General features: G+C 34.5%; 1 protein-coding gene across 2 annotated transcripts in view; it reads left to right on the top strand.

Annotated features, from left to right (window-relative positions):
• CDH10 (cadherin 10, type 2 (T2-cadherin)) overlaps positions 1-14,997 on the top strand; it is a 188,685-nt gene that overhangs the window by 151,747 nt on the left and 21,941 nt on the right. For both annotated transcript variants that reach the window (XM_010832136.1, XM_010832135.1), the window contains exons 6-7: positions 8,184-8,371; positions 9,681-9,934. In XM_010832136.1, coding sequence (XP_010830438.1) covers positions 8,184-8,371; positions 9,681-9,934 — 442 coding nt within the window. The remainder of the gene's footprint in view (positions 1-8,183; positions 8,372-9,680; positions 9,935-14,997) is intronic.

Genomic DNA, 14,997 nt, shown 5'->3' with positions numbered 1-14,997 from the left:
ATTAGTTTAGGCTCAAATGCTGTTAACAGTTTTTAGTAAGCCTATAATTTCAGGGGAGACACATTGCAAAGAGACTGAGTACCTAGTACAATGCAATATGTTTATGAATGACTCATTTAAGGTTATCTTAACCTTCCTGATTCTATATACTTTTTATGTTCCTACACATTGCAGTTCTATGTATCTATTGATGCCAATTAACTTGGAGACAATTTCAAAGAAATGAATCAAGATGGATTCCCTAGACTCTGGGGATCAATGACAGCGTCTTTAAAAGCTTTGTCCCATTGCTTTCTTCAATGACATGAACAGGAAACTAAGACACTTTGCAGCATCTTGTTTTGCTCTAATTTAACTTAAATGCCTTAAGCTAAGTTGGTGATCATGTCTCCAGTGTTCACAGATTTAGGTTTCTGCCTTTCCTCTGCTGAGTGTCTTCAGTTCCAAAGCCTCAGTCCCTTGTCAGTCTCTGGTGTGACTTTGAGCTCTCCTCTGCTTTTCCTAAATGCCCATTTAGCATTGCATAATTTCCTTAACTACTCTGCAGTTTCCTCTCAGGAGCTTTATCTTGTTTTTAATTTCTTCCTGTTAAGCTCATTAGAAAACATCTTTTAAACATTATACAACAGAATGGTTTATAAACGTGCATAATTGTGTCATTTTTCTTAGAGCAAGTATTGTTTGAGATTATTATGCGGCGTAGAGATGTTACAATAAGATTATATGCAAAGCAAATAAAAAAATTAAACTAATGTTAAATTATTTTGTTGATTCACGTGTGTGGTGCTTTATTCTCACAACTCTGGAAAAGTAGAGAGGTTCTTAATGTAAATGTGAATAGAAATAAGGGCAGGAAACAAAGGAAAGAGTCAAATTATATCTCTTTGAAACTTTTTTTTTTTTTGTCAACAAACGGCAGCTATTTGTTGCCACGATTCAAAACCTGTGTTTGCCCTCTTTGCTCTCCCATTCGTTTTCTGGCATCTAATTTGTTGCCCCTGAGGAGGTCACCCTGTCACAGCTCTAACTGTGCCCATCTTCTGCCTTTCCTCCAAGTCTCTTATATGAGCTGTCAGTTATTTCTAATTCTAGTAAACAAATCTGCAGTGTTTTCCATACTCAAGTGCAGAGGTCCTACTGATTAAATTTTAGTAGGACAAGTGACCTGGAATATTTAGTCCTGAATCAAAAAAAAAAAAAAAAAGTACATCAAAATTGTTTAAAATCATTAATAAATGAAAATTTAGATGTTGTGTGAGGGTGTCAATAATAGCCTCAGAATACACTTATTTAAGTAGCCTTATCTTTTGGCCAGTCCTTAAGAAGTATTCTTTGCAATATTACCATTTAGGTTTTTATTTCTAAATGCAAATTTGCACAGGCAATTTGGAAATGGCAGTTGCCTTTCTCCTCCTTGCATTCGTGCCTTTGTGCTTAAGTCGATAACCAAACCAAGAACATACTCACTGGGAAGAAATATTTATCTGCCCTAAACATTAAAAGAGAAGCAAATGATTCAATCTGACACCTGGGAATGAAGGAAACAACTATAAATTGGAATTGATAGGAAAGCGTACCACATAATTAAAGCTTCATCAACTGTAAGGTAAAAAATAAGAAGCATGCAAATAGATGCCTTTAAGGAAACATGAAATGTAAGATGCATGGCAGGTGCTACTTTGCCTTTGACAGTGAGTGCAGTACAGTCTGTCTCCTTTCTGGATCCTCTCCTGCTGATCCCCTTACATGGTAGACACCTTTGCAAGCTCTTCATTAAAGCAATTTCAGTTTGCTTGACAAACTAGCATACCTGTGTTCAACAGATGAGTTTTGGAAATAAATTTAAGAGTATGAATGAATAGCTCTCTCATACCTTTAAAATATAGAAATGCACTTTTTAAACTTTGAAGTAGACCCAATAAATCTCATCCTTGAATAGGTTTCTTAGCATAAACACAATTTCAGAGAAAGCGTTATCTATGCATCGTGAGCACTGAATAAAGATTTATTGAATAAATGAATTACTGAAGTGGCCATATAATCAAAGCAATTATGAATGTATATGTTCTATATATGGATACAACATATATGTTTTTTATTATATGACTATCTGAATTATTTAACAGAGGAAATAAATCTGTGGTATTTTAATGAATGAGCTCAATCTTAGTCATTGCTTTTCTAGAAAGAATAGAACTCCTTGAAAACAATTTGATTAGTGTTTCAAAAAAAATAAATATATTTTTGTGCATGTATAGAGGAGCCTGGCAGGCTATAGTCCATAGGGTTTCAAAGAGTCCCTGATGCTGGGAGAGACTGAGGGCAGGACGAGAAGAAGGCAACAGAGGACGAGATGGTTGGATGACATCATCGACTCAATGGACATGAGGTTGAGCAAACTTCAGGGGCTAGGAAATGACAGGGAAGCCTGACGTGCTGCAGTCTATGGGGTCACAAAGAGTAGGATTCTACTAAGCAACTGAACAACAATATAATATGAATCAATGGAGAATGATCACTTTCCTACTAAACCTCAGAAAGTACTGAAAATTAACATGGATAATGCTTACTCTCATGAAAATGAAATAACCTGATGGAAACAGTCTCTGCAGCTACCAAAGAATAAAACAAAGAAATAAAATGTTTTGGATCCTTGACCAGAAGTATACTAATGACAAGTTCAAAGCAGACAGATTTTTAGAATCTAAGCTGGTGCCTAAAACTACAGCAATCTCAAAAAAAGTCCAAACTAAAAATAAAAAGTGGGAGAACAAATTCCCAGAAACAATACTCCCAGTGAAATCTATGAGACAGTAAAATTAATGAAACAAACAAACAAACAAAAACACTTTTTTTTTTCTTTTTTTATATCTCCCTGCTAAAAGATCCATGATGCAGAAACTTTCTACCATAACCTGATAATCTCCAATTTCATCAGGACAATTTTCTATTTAATTTTTTGGAAAAAAAAAATTTGCTTCAGGGAATTTTCTGTCAGTCCACTGGTTAGGATTAGATTTTCACTGCCAAGGTTGTGGGCCAGTCCCTGGGCAGGGAACTGAAATCCCACAGGCCACATGGTGTTGCCAATTATAATAATCATAATCATAATAATTTGCTCCAAAGTATTAAACTCATAGATAAAATTTTAAAATAGAAAATCAGCCACCCATTCTGTTCTTCCTCCCCATAGTTCTAATCATCACAGAAAACAATGATAAATTGTTACTCTTTTTAGTTCACCTAGGTTAACTGTACTTAAGTAATATTTTCTTGTTATTTTAAAAATTTTTGTAGATTTCCTTTTGACTTCTTTTCATCATTCTCGAAAATGGAGTTCAGTGGCATCTCAATCTATTTTCCCCTTAATATAACACACTTCAAAATTTCTCTATTGGTTATCTCACCAAGTGTAATTGTTATGAAATTTCTTTTATATCCACCATTTTCACCCTTCCTCTCTGCCTTTCTATCCCAATAGCATTTTCACTGAAGCAGTAAATATTTCTAATAAATTTTAACCATGTCTTAAAAAAATTCTTTATAATTTTTAAAATGCACTTTTCAAAGTATTATGCATGTAAACATAATTATTAAATTTAATACAAAGTATTAAACATGTAAAACATGTTTTACATTCAACATGTAAAAGTTGAATATTTAGTTCAAAACTGTAAACCAAAGCATACACCAGCTCTTAAAAGTCTTAGGAGATAATAAGCCAGATATTTTATTTTCCATGGAATGATTTCCACTATTGACAAAGATCCTGTTTAGTAAAGTTGTATTTTCAGAGATGTTACAGATTTGCACTTTAGAGGTGCTATTCAAAAGTTATTAGTGAAAAAACCTGATAGCACTTAGCTTAATTCTAGCAACATTCAGAGTTATAAACCATCAGTATTCCCCCTTCAGCATGGGCTGGCTCATCTCTGGAGTTCAGGAAAGTCTGCCATCCCAGACAGTTCTTTTTCATTTTCTTAATTCAGATACATAGCTCTCTAGATCTTCTGTATTCCTGTTTCTTGATTTAACTTCTTGTTTTCCTGGAATATATTCTACATCAGGTTATTTTAAAAGGGCCAAAGGGAAAGAAATTTGCTGAGTCTAAAACTATCTTTATTGGGCTATCATACTTGATTAATACTGTGGCTATAGTGAATATTCAAGGTTCAAAATAACTTTAATATCAAATTTTGATGACATTGCTCAGTATCTTTCTAGGATCAGGGGTTACCTTGAAAGGTCCATTGACATTTTGATCCATGTCTTTTATTTTTCCCAACCTCACAATTATATATTAATTTTTAATCATGTGGACTTCCTTCCACTGTCCTCTAGCTCACCAGATCTGTCCTTTGTGATTTTAATTTTCTGTTTAACCCATCCATTATTTTTTAACTGCTTCAACCTTGACTACTACTGGATATTGTGTTTAGCTTCATATCAGTATAGGAAGCCACTTTTCATTCTCTAGTAAAAATCTTATAACTTTCATTCCTTAAAACATAATGAGTATATTTTAAAAATATGCTCCACCTGATGACTCTACGTTATTTGTTTTGTTGATATGATCCAGCTAAAGTGTTTTACTTGTCTTGATTATGCTTTTGAATTTTATGTTATTGTTGCTTTTCACTGTTTTTTGTTTTTTTTTTTTCCTGCTGACTCTACTTGTGATTCTTCCTGTGTTATTATGTATGTGGGATCGAACCCACATCTTCTGTATTCCAGGTGGATTCTAAAACCACTGAGCCACCAGGGAAGCCCTGAATTTTAAATGAAAGATATTTATTTCCATCAAGTGCCAGTAAAGACTAATAACACTTTTAAACAAAGCTGTATTTGACAATTATTTATGGTGTATACGGGTTTGCTTGTTTGTTTTATGTTTTCATATAGCATGCAGTAACTATAAGAGAACATAAGTATCACTACTTTAAAGCATTACAAGGACTTTAAAAATAGCTTGCATTCACATGCAAGATACTCAAATTGTGCGTGTGTGTGTGTGTGTTTGAGAGAGATAATTCACACACACACAAACACATATGTAGTATTTATGGTTTTCCAAACAGAATAGTGTTGAGGTCTTGTTAACGTTTTATAAAAATAATGTCCCACTGTGTATAATTTTCTGAAATTTGCCTTTTCCCACTTCATATAATGCAACTAAGATTCATCCATATTTTTGATGTAACTATAGCTCATATTTTTCAATTTTATATTATGTTAGGATGTGTGATAATGTAACAGTTTATTTACCTATTTTCAGGCTGTTTGACATTCGGGTTCTCTTCTTATTTTTTTTTAAACTTTACAAACAATAATTCCATATGGTATTTCTGCAGCTATTCTTCTCAGAACATCGGTGGATTTTATTAATGATAATATTTAACTTCACATCAGAGTATCCTATTATGGGTTGAAATATGTTCCATAAAAATATAGCTTTAAGTCCTTATGTGAAAATAGGGTCTTTATAGAGGTGATCAAGTTAAAAGGAGGTATGTAAGTTTGGGGCCCTTTTCCAATATGACTGGTATCCTTAAAAAGGGGGCAATTAGAATACACAGAGGGACATACACAGAGGGAAGACAATGTGAAATTACAGGGAAAAGATGGCCACGTAGTTGGAATGATGCATTGACAAATCAAGGAATGCCAATGATTGATGGCAAGCACTAGAAGCTAGAAAAGCCAAAGAGGGATCTTCTATAGACCTGTGGAGAAGAGAATGGCCCTGCCGGATACGTTGGTTTCAGAATTCTAGCTTTCAAAACTGTAAGACAATAAATTTTTATTGTTTGAAGCCACCTAGATTTTTTTAAGCTTTTTTATTTTATATTGAAGTCAGCCGATTAACAATGTTGTGCTAGCTTCAGGTGGACATCAAAGGGACTCAGCCCTACACATACGTGTATCCAAAGGAAGAGACAGAGGTTGCCAGGCAAAGAGTTGTGTAGAAAATCTTTCATAAGGAAGAAAACTGCATTAAATTGAAAAGGAAAAACGTATTTGAAAAACCTAAAGAAGACCAGTGTATGGAGACTATTAATTAAGGGTGAAAATGACAGGAAATAAGAATCTATGGAGGGCCAGCCTATCTATGTTTTAAGTACAAAGTGAGTTGTCAAATAATTTCAAGGCTCTGAATAACTATTAATTAAATTATTGTTTTCAAAGCATTGATATGGCTGCAGTGTGCACTCAGAGTATAAAAGATTTAATTGGATTTGGCCAATTATAGGACCTGACAGATGAGTTAGGTAGTTTCTCAGATATCCAATGTAAGAAAAAGTACATAGTGGCTATTACATTCAAAGAAGTACATTGGGAATATGGTGGTGAAAAAATGCAAAGCCGTCCCTGTCTTGTGTAGCATCCTCATGGTACATACAAATAAACGAGTAAATCATATAATACCTAGCAGTGGTAAGTGATAGGAAGAGTGATGCCTTCTCAAAAAGGTTCTTTTCAGTGAAATATTAAGCTTCTGAGGGGTCATGGTTGAGTAGTCACCTGAAGAAGAAAGAGGATGAACCATCTGATTATCCAAGAATAGGTGTTTCTAGGAGAAAAAAAAGCAAAGGCAAAGAGAGCCAACAAGACAATAACCAAGGAATGAATTGAGAGTTGCTGTCAATGTGTAACCAGAAATTAATGGAGAGAAAACAATGTAGAAAAATAATTGAAAAGTATACATTAAGTGACCAACCAGGGTGTGGTAGAAACTGAGTCCTAATGGTGTCTCCTAGGAAAGGACTTTTCACACTGAGAAGTTGTTGGCCTCTGTATTAGTTTGTTAGGGCTGCCCTGCAAGGTACCACAGACTGTATGGCATCTCTCTTCTCACAGTTCTTGAAGCTGGGAGTCCAAGACCAAGGTGGTTTCTCCTAAGGTTTCTCACTGACTTGTAGATGGCCATCTTCTTCCAGGCTTCACATGGGCTTTCCTCTTGTGCCTGATTGTGTCTAAACACTTGTCATGTTAGATTAGGGCTCAACCTAACCTTCTCATTTAACCTTAATTACCACTGTAAAGATGTTATATTCTAGTACAGTCATATTCTGAGATCCTGAATAGGGTTTAGGAGTTCAACATATGAATTTTAAGGGCTTTAGCCCCTCAAACACTCAACACATAAGAGAGCCATTTTCTCAGATTTGGTAAATTGTGTTATAATTATTTGAGGACAATGGGGGAAGAAGTTTATGTGAGGGAAATAGTATGTGAAAATATAGAGAGTAGGAAATTAATTTTTGACAAGACTTTGAAAAGCCCAGTTTGGTATAAAGCTTTCCTGGAAGTGACAGAAGGAAAAACACATTAGGAAAGATATAGTCAGGCCAGAGTATGACTAGCTAAGAGGTCTGGACTGTATTATGTATATTAAGGAGAATTACTTAAGGTTTATGAGCGAGAATCTGCTCTAATCAGAAGTGTGCTTTGGGTCAATTAATCTGTCAGAAGCATGTAGTTTATGATCAGGTGCTAAAACATAAATCTCATTTAGCAGGAGAGCTGGTTCATGCTGGAAGCACGACTAGAATCAGGGGCTTAGATAAATTCTTGCTTTGCTCTGAATGTAAGGGAGTTTGTCAGAATTTAGTGTTTTCACACTGACACTGTGAAGGACATCTTTGTATTCCCCACAGACTATCCTTTGTGTCTCCCATCACAAACAGAAGTGGGGTTCCTCCCCACTATGGCTGACCGCATGGAATTTTGTAATGTTCTGCTCTGCAGCTGCAATAAACTGAGTAGTAAATAACTGAAAACAAGAAAGGAAAAACAATTTAAAAATATGTTCACTCACTGCAATATAGAAATATTTGTGGTATATTCTGTGATTTGCTGTGATTGTATAAACACATACAGGTACATATTTGTACTCAAAGCTAATCTCTAGTTACTTATGCAAATGCAAAAGAAGACAACATGCTCTTTTTAAAACCAGAATTCTTGGTATAGGTTGTTTCACTAGTAAGTACAGATCAAACACCCTATGTTTCTACTTTTTCTGTCCCAAAACTATATATTATACATATTGAGTGTATTCAACTTATTAGTAAACATCTAATGTAAAGTTTAAGATTTATAATATTTTCTCATACACATTTTACCTTTAAATATTCTATTGAGGAAATCTCTCTCTCTCTTCTTTTCTGTAATCTGTACAGACACCATCCATCTTCGAGTTCTTGAATCCTCCCCAGTTGGCACAGCCATTGGAAGCGTAAAAGCAACTGATGCTGACACTGGGAAAAATGCTGAAGTAGAATACCGAATTATTGATGGTGATGGGACTGATATGTTTGACATTATAACTGAGAAGGACACACAGGAGGGCATCATCACTGTGAAAAAGGTGCAGAACAGCCATGGAAATAATCATCTGTTTAGAAAGTAGATATTTTGCTATGTGTTATCCACTCAAGCATTGTCCATTAAGAAATATCCCTATCATGTTCCAGTGTAAATGTATAAGTATGAGGGACATAAAGCCAAAGATCACCTTGGACGTTCTGACCCAGTGCTTTTGTTAATTAAAACATGAAACCTGAGATTTTACAAAATTTAAAAGGCAAGGTAATATATGTGTGATTGTATTTCTGAGTCACATTAATTAAAGCCCCTTATTAAGATTGTTTCCTTAAAAATAGCTAATAGCTAATAATAGCAATATATCATCACATTTGGACGCATAAAAAGTAACATGCCATCTATCCAGATGTATGAAGCAATAATTAGAGTTGCTAATGAAAAGAGACAGCATGGATTGGAAGATAATTTCATTGTTCACATTTTCCCTTCTGCTACATAAATTAAGCTTTTCTGCTCACATATGCTCAGTGATACAATTTAAAGGTAACTAGTTTTTTTATTGCAGCATCAGTACCATCATTATAAGAAAAAGTAAGGCCCAGTAGAATTTAGGTCCTAATAAAATGTCCTGCATACTATTTGCATAAAGTAACCACTAGTTAATCACAAAACTCTCTTCAGGTTCTATTACGAAGTTCAAAGTAGGCAAAGACAATGACTAGCAAAGGAGGGGCCAACTCAATATTTAAGTTTATTTTTGTTTCATAATGTAACCTAATTACCAATTACTATCAGAATTTTTCTCTTTACCTAAGGTTGTTCCTATTTTCAGTGTTTTGCATAACTGCTGAAAGGTTTTGTATTAGTCTTCAAACTTTCATCAAATTTATGTACTACCGTGGTCCTGTTAAATGGAATGGAAATATCACAGCAAATATTTTTAAAGATTACTGAATTTTTTGCTTTGAAAAATTTAGCTGTAGCCAGCAACTCAGCACACACATATATACACACAAACACACACACAATCCACCAACCCATGTTTTATAATGGGTTGCCATCATATAAGATAGATATTAATCTCCGTTTCAATTTTTCTAAGATTTAGATTCTCATTTTCCTATATTCTGATGTACTACATTTCAAGTACATGAAAATAAAACTGAATTCCACCCGATATGTAAAAGTAGTTTTATTTTATATTTTTATTACTTTAATTATTTACAGTTAATGAACAACTTGACAGAACTCAATTAGGCTTTAACAGTCATACTGTAACTTGGAAAGGACATATGATTCAATTGTCTTCTATCTAATTTGATGATTTATTTACTTATTTATTCTTAATACAGCCACTTGACTATGAGAGCCGAAGGCTTTACACTCTGAAGGTTGAAGCAGAAAATACCCATGTGGATCCACGTTTTTATTACCTAGGACCTTTTAAAGATACAACAATTGTGAAAATCTCTATTGAGGATGTGGATGAACCCCCTGTTTTCAGCAGATCCTCCTATCTGTTTGAGGTTCATGAAGATATTGAAGTGGGTACAATCATTGGTACCGTAATGGCAAGAGACCCAGATTCTACTTCTAGCCCCGTTAGGTAAGTATGCTTATGCTTACAATGAAAAGAAAGGGAATTGAAGTAAATGGAGAGATGATGAAATTGTATTTAAAGCACTAAATGCATTGAAAGAGCTGTGCATACATTTGCTGAGCACACGTATTTAAAATAAATTGTTTATGTTCTGGGACAGGGTAGGCATAAGGTTCACAGTTTGCTTCAGTTTTAATTATGCCAGTTACTGAAAACTGGCTTGCATCATCTTCCTATCTCTTTAAGGTATTTATCGTTCTGACTGATGCCTGATACAGGTAAAGGAGATGTTTTTCAGCTGTGCATTTGCAGTGTAACCAAATTGATTTATTTGTATTTTCGGGTTCTTAAATAAAATGTGAGGTTGAGAGAAGTTTTAATAATTAAAATGAATATAATCATAACAATGTTATAGGGCACTATGATTTTAGAAACTGTTCTTTATTCCTACCAGGAAAGGGGAAAGTTTTTGGTTGTTCTTTTGGTTATATCAGACAATTTAGAACACTCTAGAAAGATCAGAGTCATTTCAAATTTTTCTTTTGCTTTGTTTTCTTATGGCCCCTAAAAACATATAAGATGTGATAAATACATACAAATGAGAAGGACAAAGTTCGTTGACATTTGTTCTCTCATTTTTAAAAATGTACCAAGTACCTATATATACAATATTCAGCATCAAAATGACTACTCACTTTAAGCTGTTAGTCCATCAGTTGTTTTGGATTTCATTTGCTTCCTTAATCCTGAGAAGACTGGTTTTGCTTACTCTTTTTATAATGTGGGCCAGTCAAGAAGAAGTTCAAATGGTTGTACAGTTTCCAAGTACACACCTCTCTGACTCCTAACTATGCAATAACAGAATTCTGGGAATATCTAATTTTATGTACCATGTGACTCTAGCTCAAAGTTTAAATTCTCTAAGTCCTGTCATATCTTAAGTGCAGTCATTCATATATATATTATATATATATAATTTATATAATTTTACCTAAACATTTTCTTATAGTCACATACAGCATGACAGGTTACATATTGACAGCCAAAACTTGCATATGGTACTCAAGTATAGCTCCCACCTGCCAGGATGACTTTCTCATAAATGTCTTTTCTCCCATCCATTTGTCTTCACTAAAATTGCTGCATTCCTTAGATTTTTTTTCAAGATTTTTTTGTCATTTATTTGGTAAACATTTATTGAATATACACTTTTATTTTTTCCCTATTAAATACATAACAAGCTTTCCCTTGACATAGCTCCTAACTGACTTTAACAGCCTGTGTTCTGTGTTTCTAGTTTGCAGAGCCTTTTTAAAATAAAAAATAGTATTTTTTAAAAGTTCAGTTTGCTGCTGCTGCCGCTAAGTCACTTCAGTCGTGTCCAACTCTGTGCGACCCCATAGATGGAAGCCCACCAGCCTCCCCTGCCCCTGGGATTCTCCAGGCAAGAACACTGGAGTGGGTTGCCATTTCCTTCTCCAATGCATGAAAGTGAAAAGTGAAAAGGAAGTCGCTCAGTCGTGTCCGACTCTTAGCGACCCCATGGACTGAAGCCTACCAGGCTCCTCCATCCATGGGATTTTCCAGGCAAGAGTACTGCAGTGGGGTGCCATTGCCTAAAAAAAAAATAAAAAATAAAAGTTCAGTTTACATCTAGTGACATTATAAAGTGATGATATAAAGATCTATTTCCACTTAATGAAATAGATTCTGACTGCATGGACTGTAGCCTGCCAGGTTCCTCTGTCCAGGGGATTCTCCAAGCAAGAATACTGGAATGGATTGCTATTTCCTTTTCCCAGGCATCTTCCGAACCCAGGTATCAAACCCACATCTGTTACATCTCCTGAATTGGGAGGTGAGATTTTTGCCACTAGCACCATCTGGGAAGCCTCATCTTATAGACTAATGGTTATTATATGTTAAAATATGTCTGTGGATTCTTTTTAATTAAATTTTTCATCAGGACGCAAATCTATGGACCAGGAGAAAAAACTCCATTTATATCTACTAAGCAACAGAATTAATGACTTCATTGCTTGTTAATGACAGAGTCTAGCCATGTTCTTTGTTATATATTTGAATTTATACTAACAAGGCAGAAAATGAACATGAATTTTTTGAATGTTAATATTGATATACCATGGAGATTTATATATACATATATATGTATATATAATCAAAGAAATAAAGTAATCTTACTAAACCAATGCATTTAGAGATGGATAACCCACTCCAGTACTCTTGCCTGGAAAATCCCATGGATGGAGGAGCCTGGTAGGCTGCAGTCCAGGGGGTCCCTAAGAGTCGGATATGACTGAGTGACTTCACTTTCACTTTTCACTTTCATGCCTTGGAGAAAGAAACGGCAACCCACTCCAGTGTTCTTGTCTGGAGAATCCCATGGTCGGCAGAGCCTGGTGGGCTGCTATCTATGGGGTCGCACAAAGTCGGACACGACTGAAGCGACTTACCAACAGCAGCAGCAGCAGCAGCAGCAGCATGGGGCTTCCAAGGTGGCGCTAGTGGTAAAGAACCTGCCTGCCAATACAGGAGGCATAAGAGACCCAGGTTTGATCCCTGGGTTGGGAAGATCCCCTGGAGTAGGAAACGGAAACCCACTCCAGTATTCTTGCCTGGAAAATTTCATGGACAGATGAGCCAAAGCGCTACAGTTTATGGGGTCACAAAGAGTCGGACACTACTGAATGTGCACACACACACACACACACACAATAGGATAATACTGGTCATATTATACACTGTCCATGTCATATATCATGGATGCTAATGCAATAATCAAAAGGGTTTACCTAAAATATGTCTTCTGGAACTGATTTCTAAAATGAAAATGTTAGATAATACATAGAATTTATCAATAGAAAATTGAAAAATATACAGTTGACCCTTGATCAACTTGGGAATTAGGGGTGTAGATATCCCCTGCCCCTGTGAAGTAAAAAATCTGAGTATAACTTCATAGCTGGCCCTCTGCATCTATGGCTCTGCATCTGAAGAGTCAACCTCAGATTTATTTATTTTAATAAATGCATACTCTAATTTATATTTGTAGTAAAAATGGACCCATAGAATTCAAACCTATGTTGTGCAAGAGTCAGCAATAATTACGTCAACTGTGGAAAAGAACTAGGATTTCTCTGTATCTTCCAGATAATTTCACATAATCATTTAAATTTATCATTGTTTTCTAAACTGAACTACCAAAAAAAAAAGACAAAACACATATAAAATGGCTTTGGCAAAGAATATGATTTGATTTACAACCTTCAATTTCCTGCCATAATTCTATAGAAATAAGGATATTTATTACTTGCCAAAATGCCAAAGGAGTCATTATTTCTTTTATTCAACAAATATTTGTGGGTGACCATATCAGTTACTAATATGTTTCTCAAGAAATTCTCAGTTTGTTAAGAAAGTAGATTCAGTGTGAGAAGTAATATTCATTGAGTATGTATTAGACACTAAGTATGATGCTTGCTGTTTTCATATTTGACTTCCTGTTTGAGATGTGAGATGAACTCCTAATACAATATGGTAAATGGCAAGGTGCTTTAGGATGGAAGGGGACAGATAGCTTCTACTTCAGGTAATAACGGAATACTCCAAGGAGGAGGTAAAATTTATGTTGGATTTTTCAGTAGTGTAAAAATTTTGTCAACTTGAAATGTAATTTATGAATTATTTCAGATACAATATTTTTCTTTATTTGTGAATGGCTAAAACATGTAGTTTGAATAGAAAACTAAATTCATGTTACGTTGTTAGAAATGGCTGGGGTTTATTAAGGAAATTTGTAAATTACTAGTCTATTCCACTTAGAACAGACTTAAAATAAAAATCTAAAATAAGCCATCCTCAAACATAAAATCACATTAACTGTATTGATATGTTAAATTATTTTTCTAATGCAATTTATTCAAAATCCAGCATAAAGATAATGTATTTCAACTGCTTTTTGGAAACATTATACACTTTTGGAACAGGAAAATAATAAAAAGAGTTTATGGCACTTTCAAAATTATTTTGTATTATTTCTTGTAAAATGTAATTTAAAATACTATTTCATACATTTGCCTTAAATAAATGACCATCGTGGCTTAGGAAAATATGTGCCATAACTTATTACTCCTAGTTTTGTCATGTCTATCTTGCTTTATTTTTAAAATGTTTTAATAGGGAACATTAAAGATAACTTGGGGGATTATGCTTGCTACCTCCAGAATTTCAAGATATTCATAAACCATGAGGGGTGTGAAGTGGCAAGAACCACCAATGAGAGTTACTCTTTTAAACCTTGATTGACAATCTCCAAAATAATGGGATTTATACCAACTACATCATCCTGATGGATAAACCTGTTGTTAGGCTTTGGAATAACACTCAACACTATGCCTTTAATCAATTTGCAGAATAGTTGTCTTTTAAATACATACACTAAGATTTTATTTGATAAAATATCTAGAATCTCCTATCCCAAATATTTTTACTCAAAATATTTCTGGTTAAAATGTATACATTTTATAGTGATACATGTAGGTAAGAAACTGAGGCAAACCAGGTGTTATATTGAAACTTTGAAACTTTGGAACACTGTCATAAATTGATGACCTACTACTCTGAGGAAACTAACATCTCCAATATTCTTACTCCGAAACTTTGCTTCTGGGAATGATTTTTTGTATTTGACCCATGTAATAATTCTCTAATAGGATTAACAATCATTAGGTAAATTCAATTGGTAGGGTAAAACTTGTAATTCTAAGCTTTGTGGATAAAATACATCAGGGCCAGTTAAATATGCAATACATAATGACTTAATAACATAAAACATTGAGAACACCAGCATTTAAATGCACTGTAAAAGTAAATTTAACCTTAGGAAGAGGTTTTGGGGAGATGGTAGAGGGTCAATGTGTGTAAGTGTATGTATGTGTGTCTGTGTGTGTGTATGTATGTGTGTATGATAAATCCATGACACAGTCTGCATTCTAGATCAGTACTTTGCACTTTCCTAAAATTATTAAATATCACTATATGTGTGTCTC

Source organism: Bison bison, unplaced genomic scaffold, assembly GCF_000754665.1.
Source record: "Bison bison bison isolate TAMUID 2011002044 unplaced genomic scaffold, Bison_UMD1.0 scf7180017864538, whole genome shotgun sequence".
Taxonomy (NCBI): domain Eukaryota; kingdom Metazoa; phylum Chordata; class Mammalia; order Artiodactyla; family Bovidae; genus Bison; species Bison bison.
Note: the sequence above shows the minus strand (reverse complement) of the source record. Positions and strands in the feature narration are given on the sequence as shown.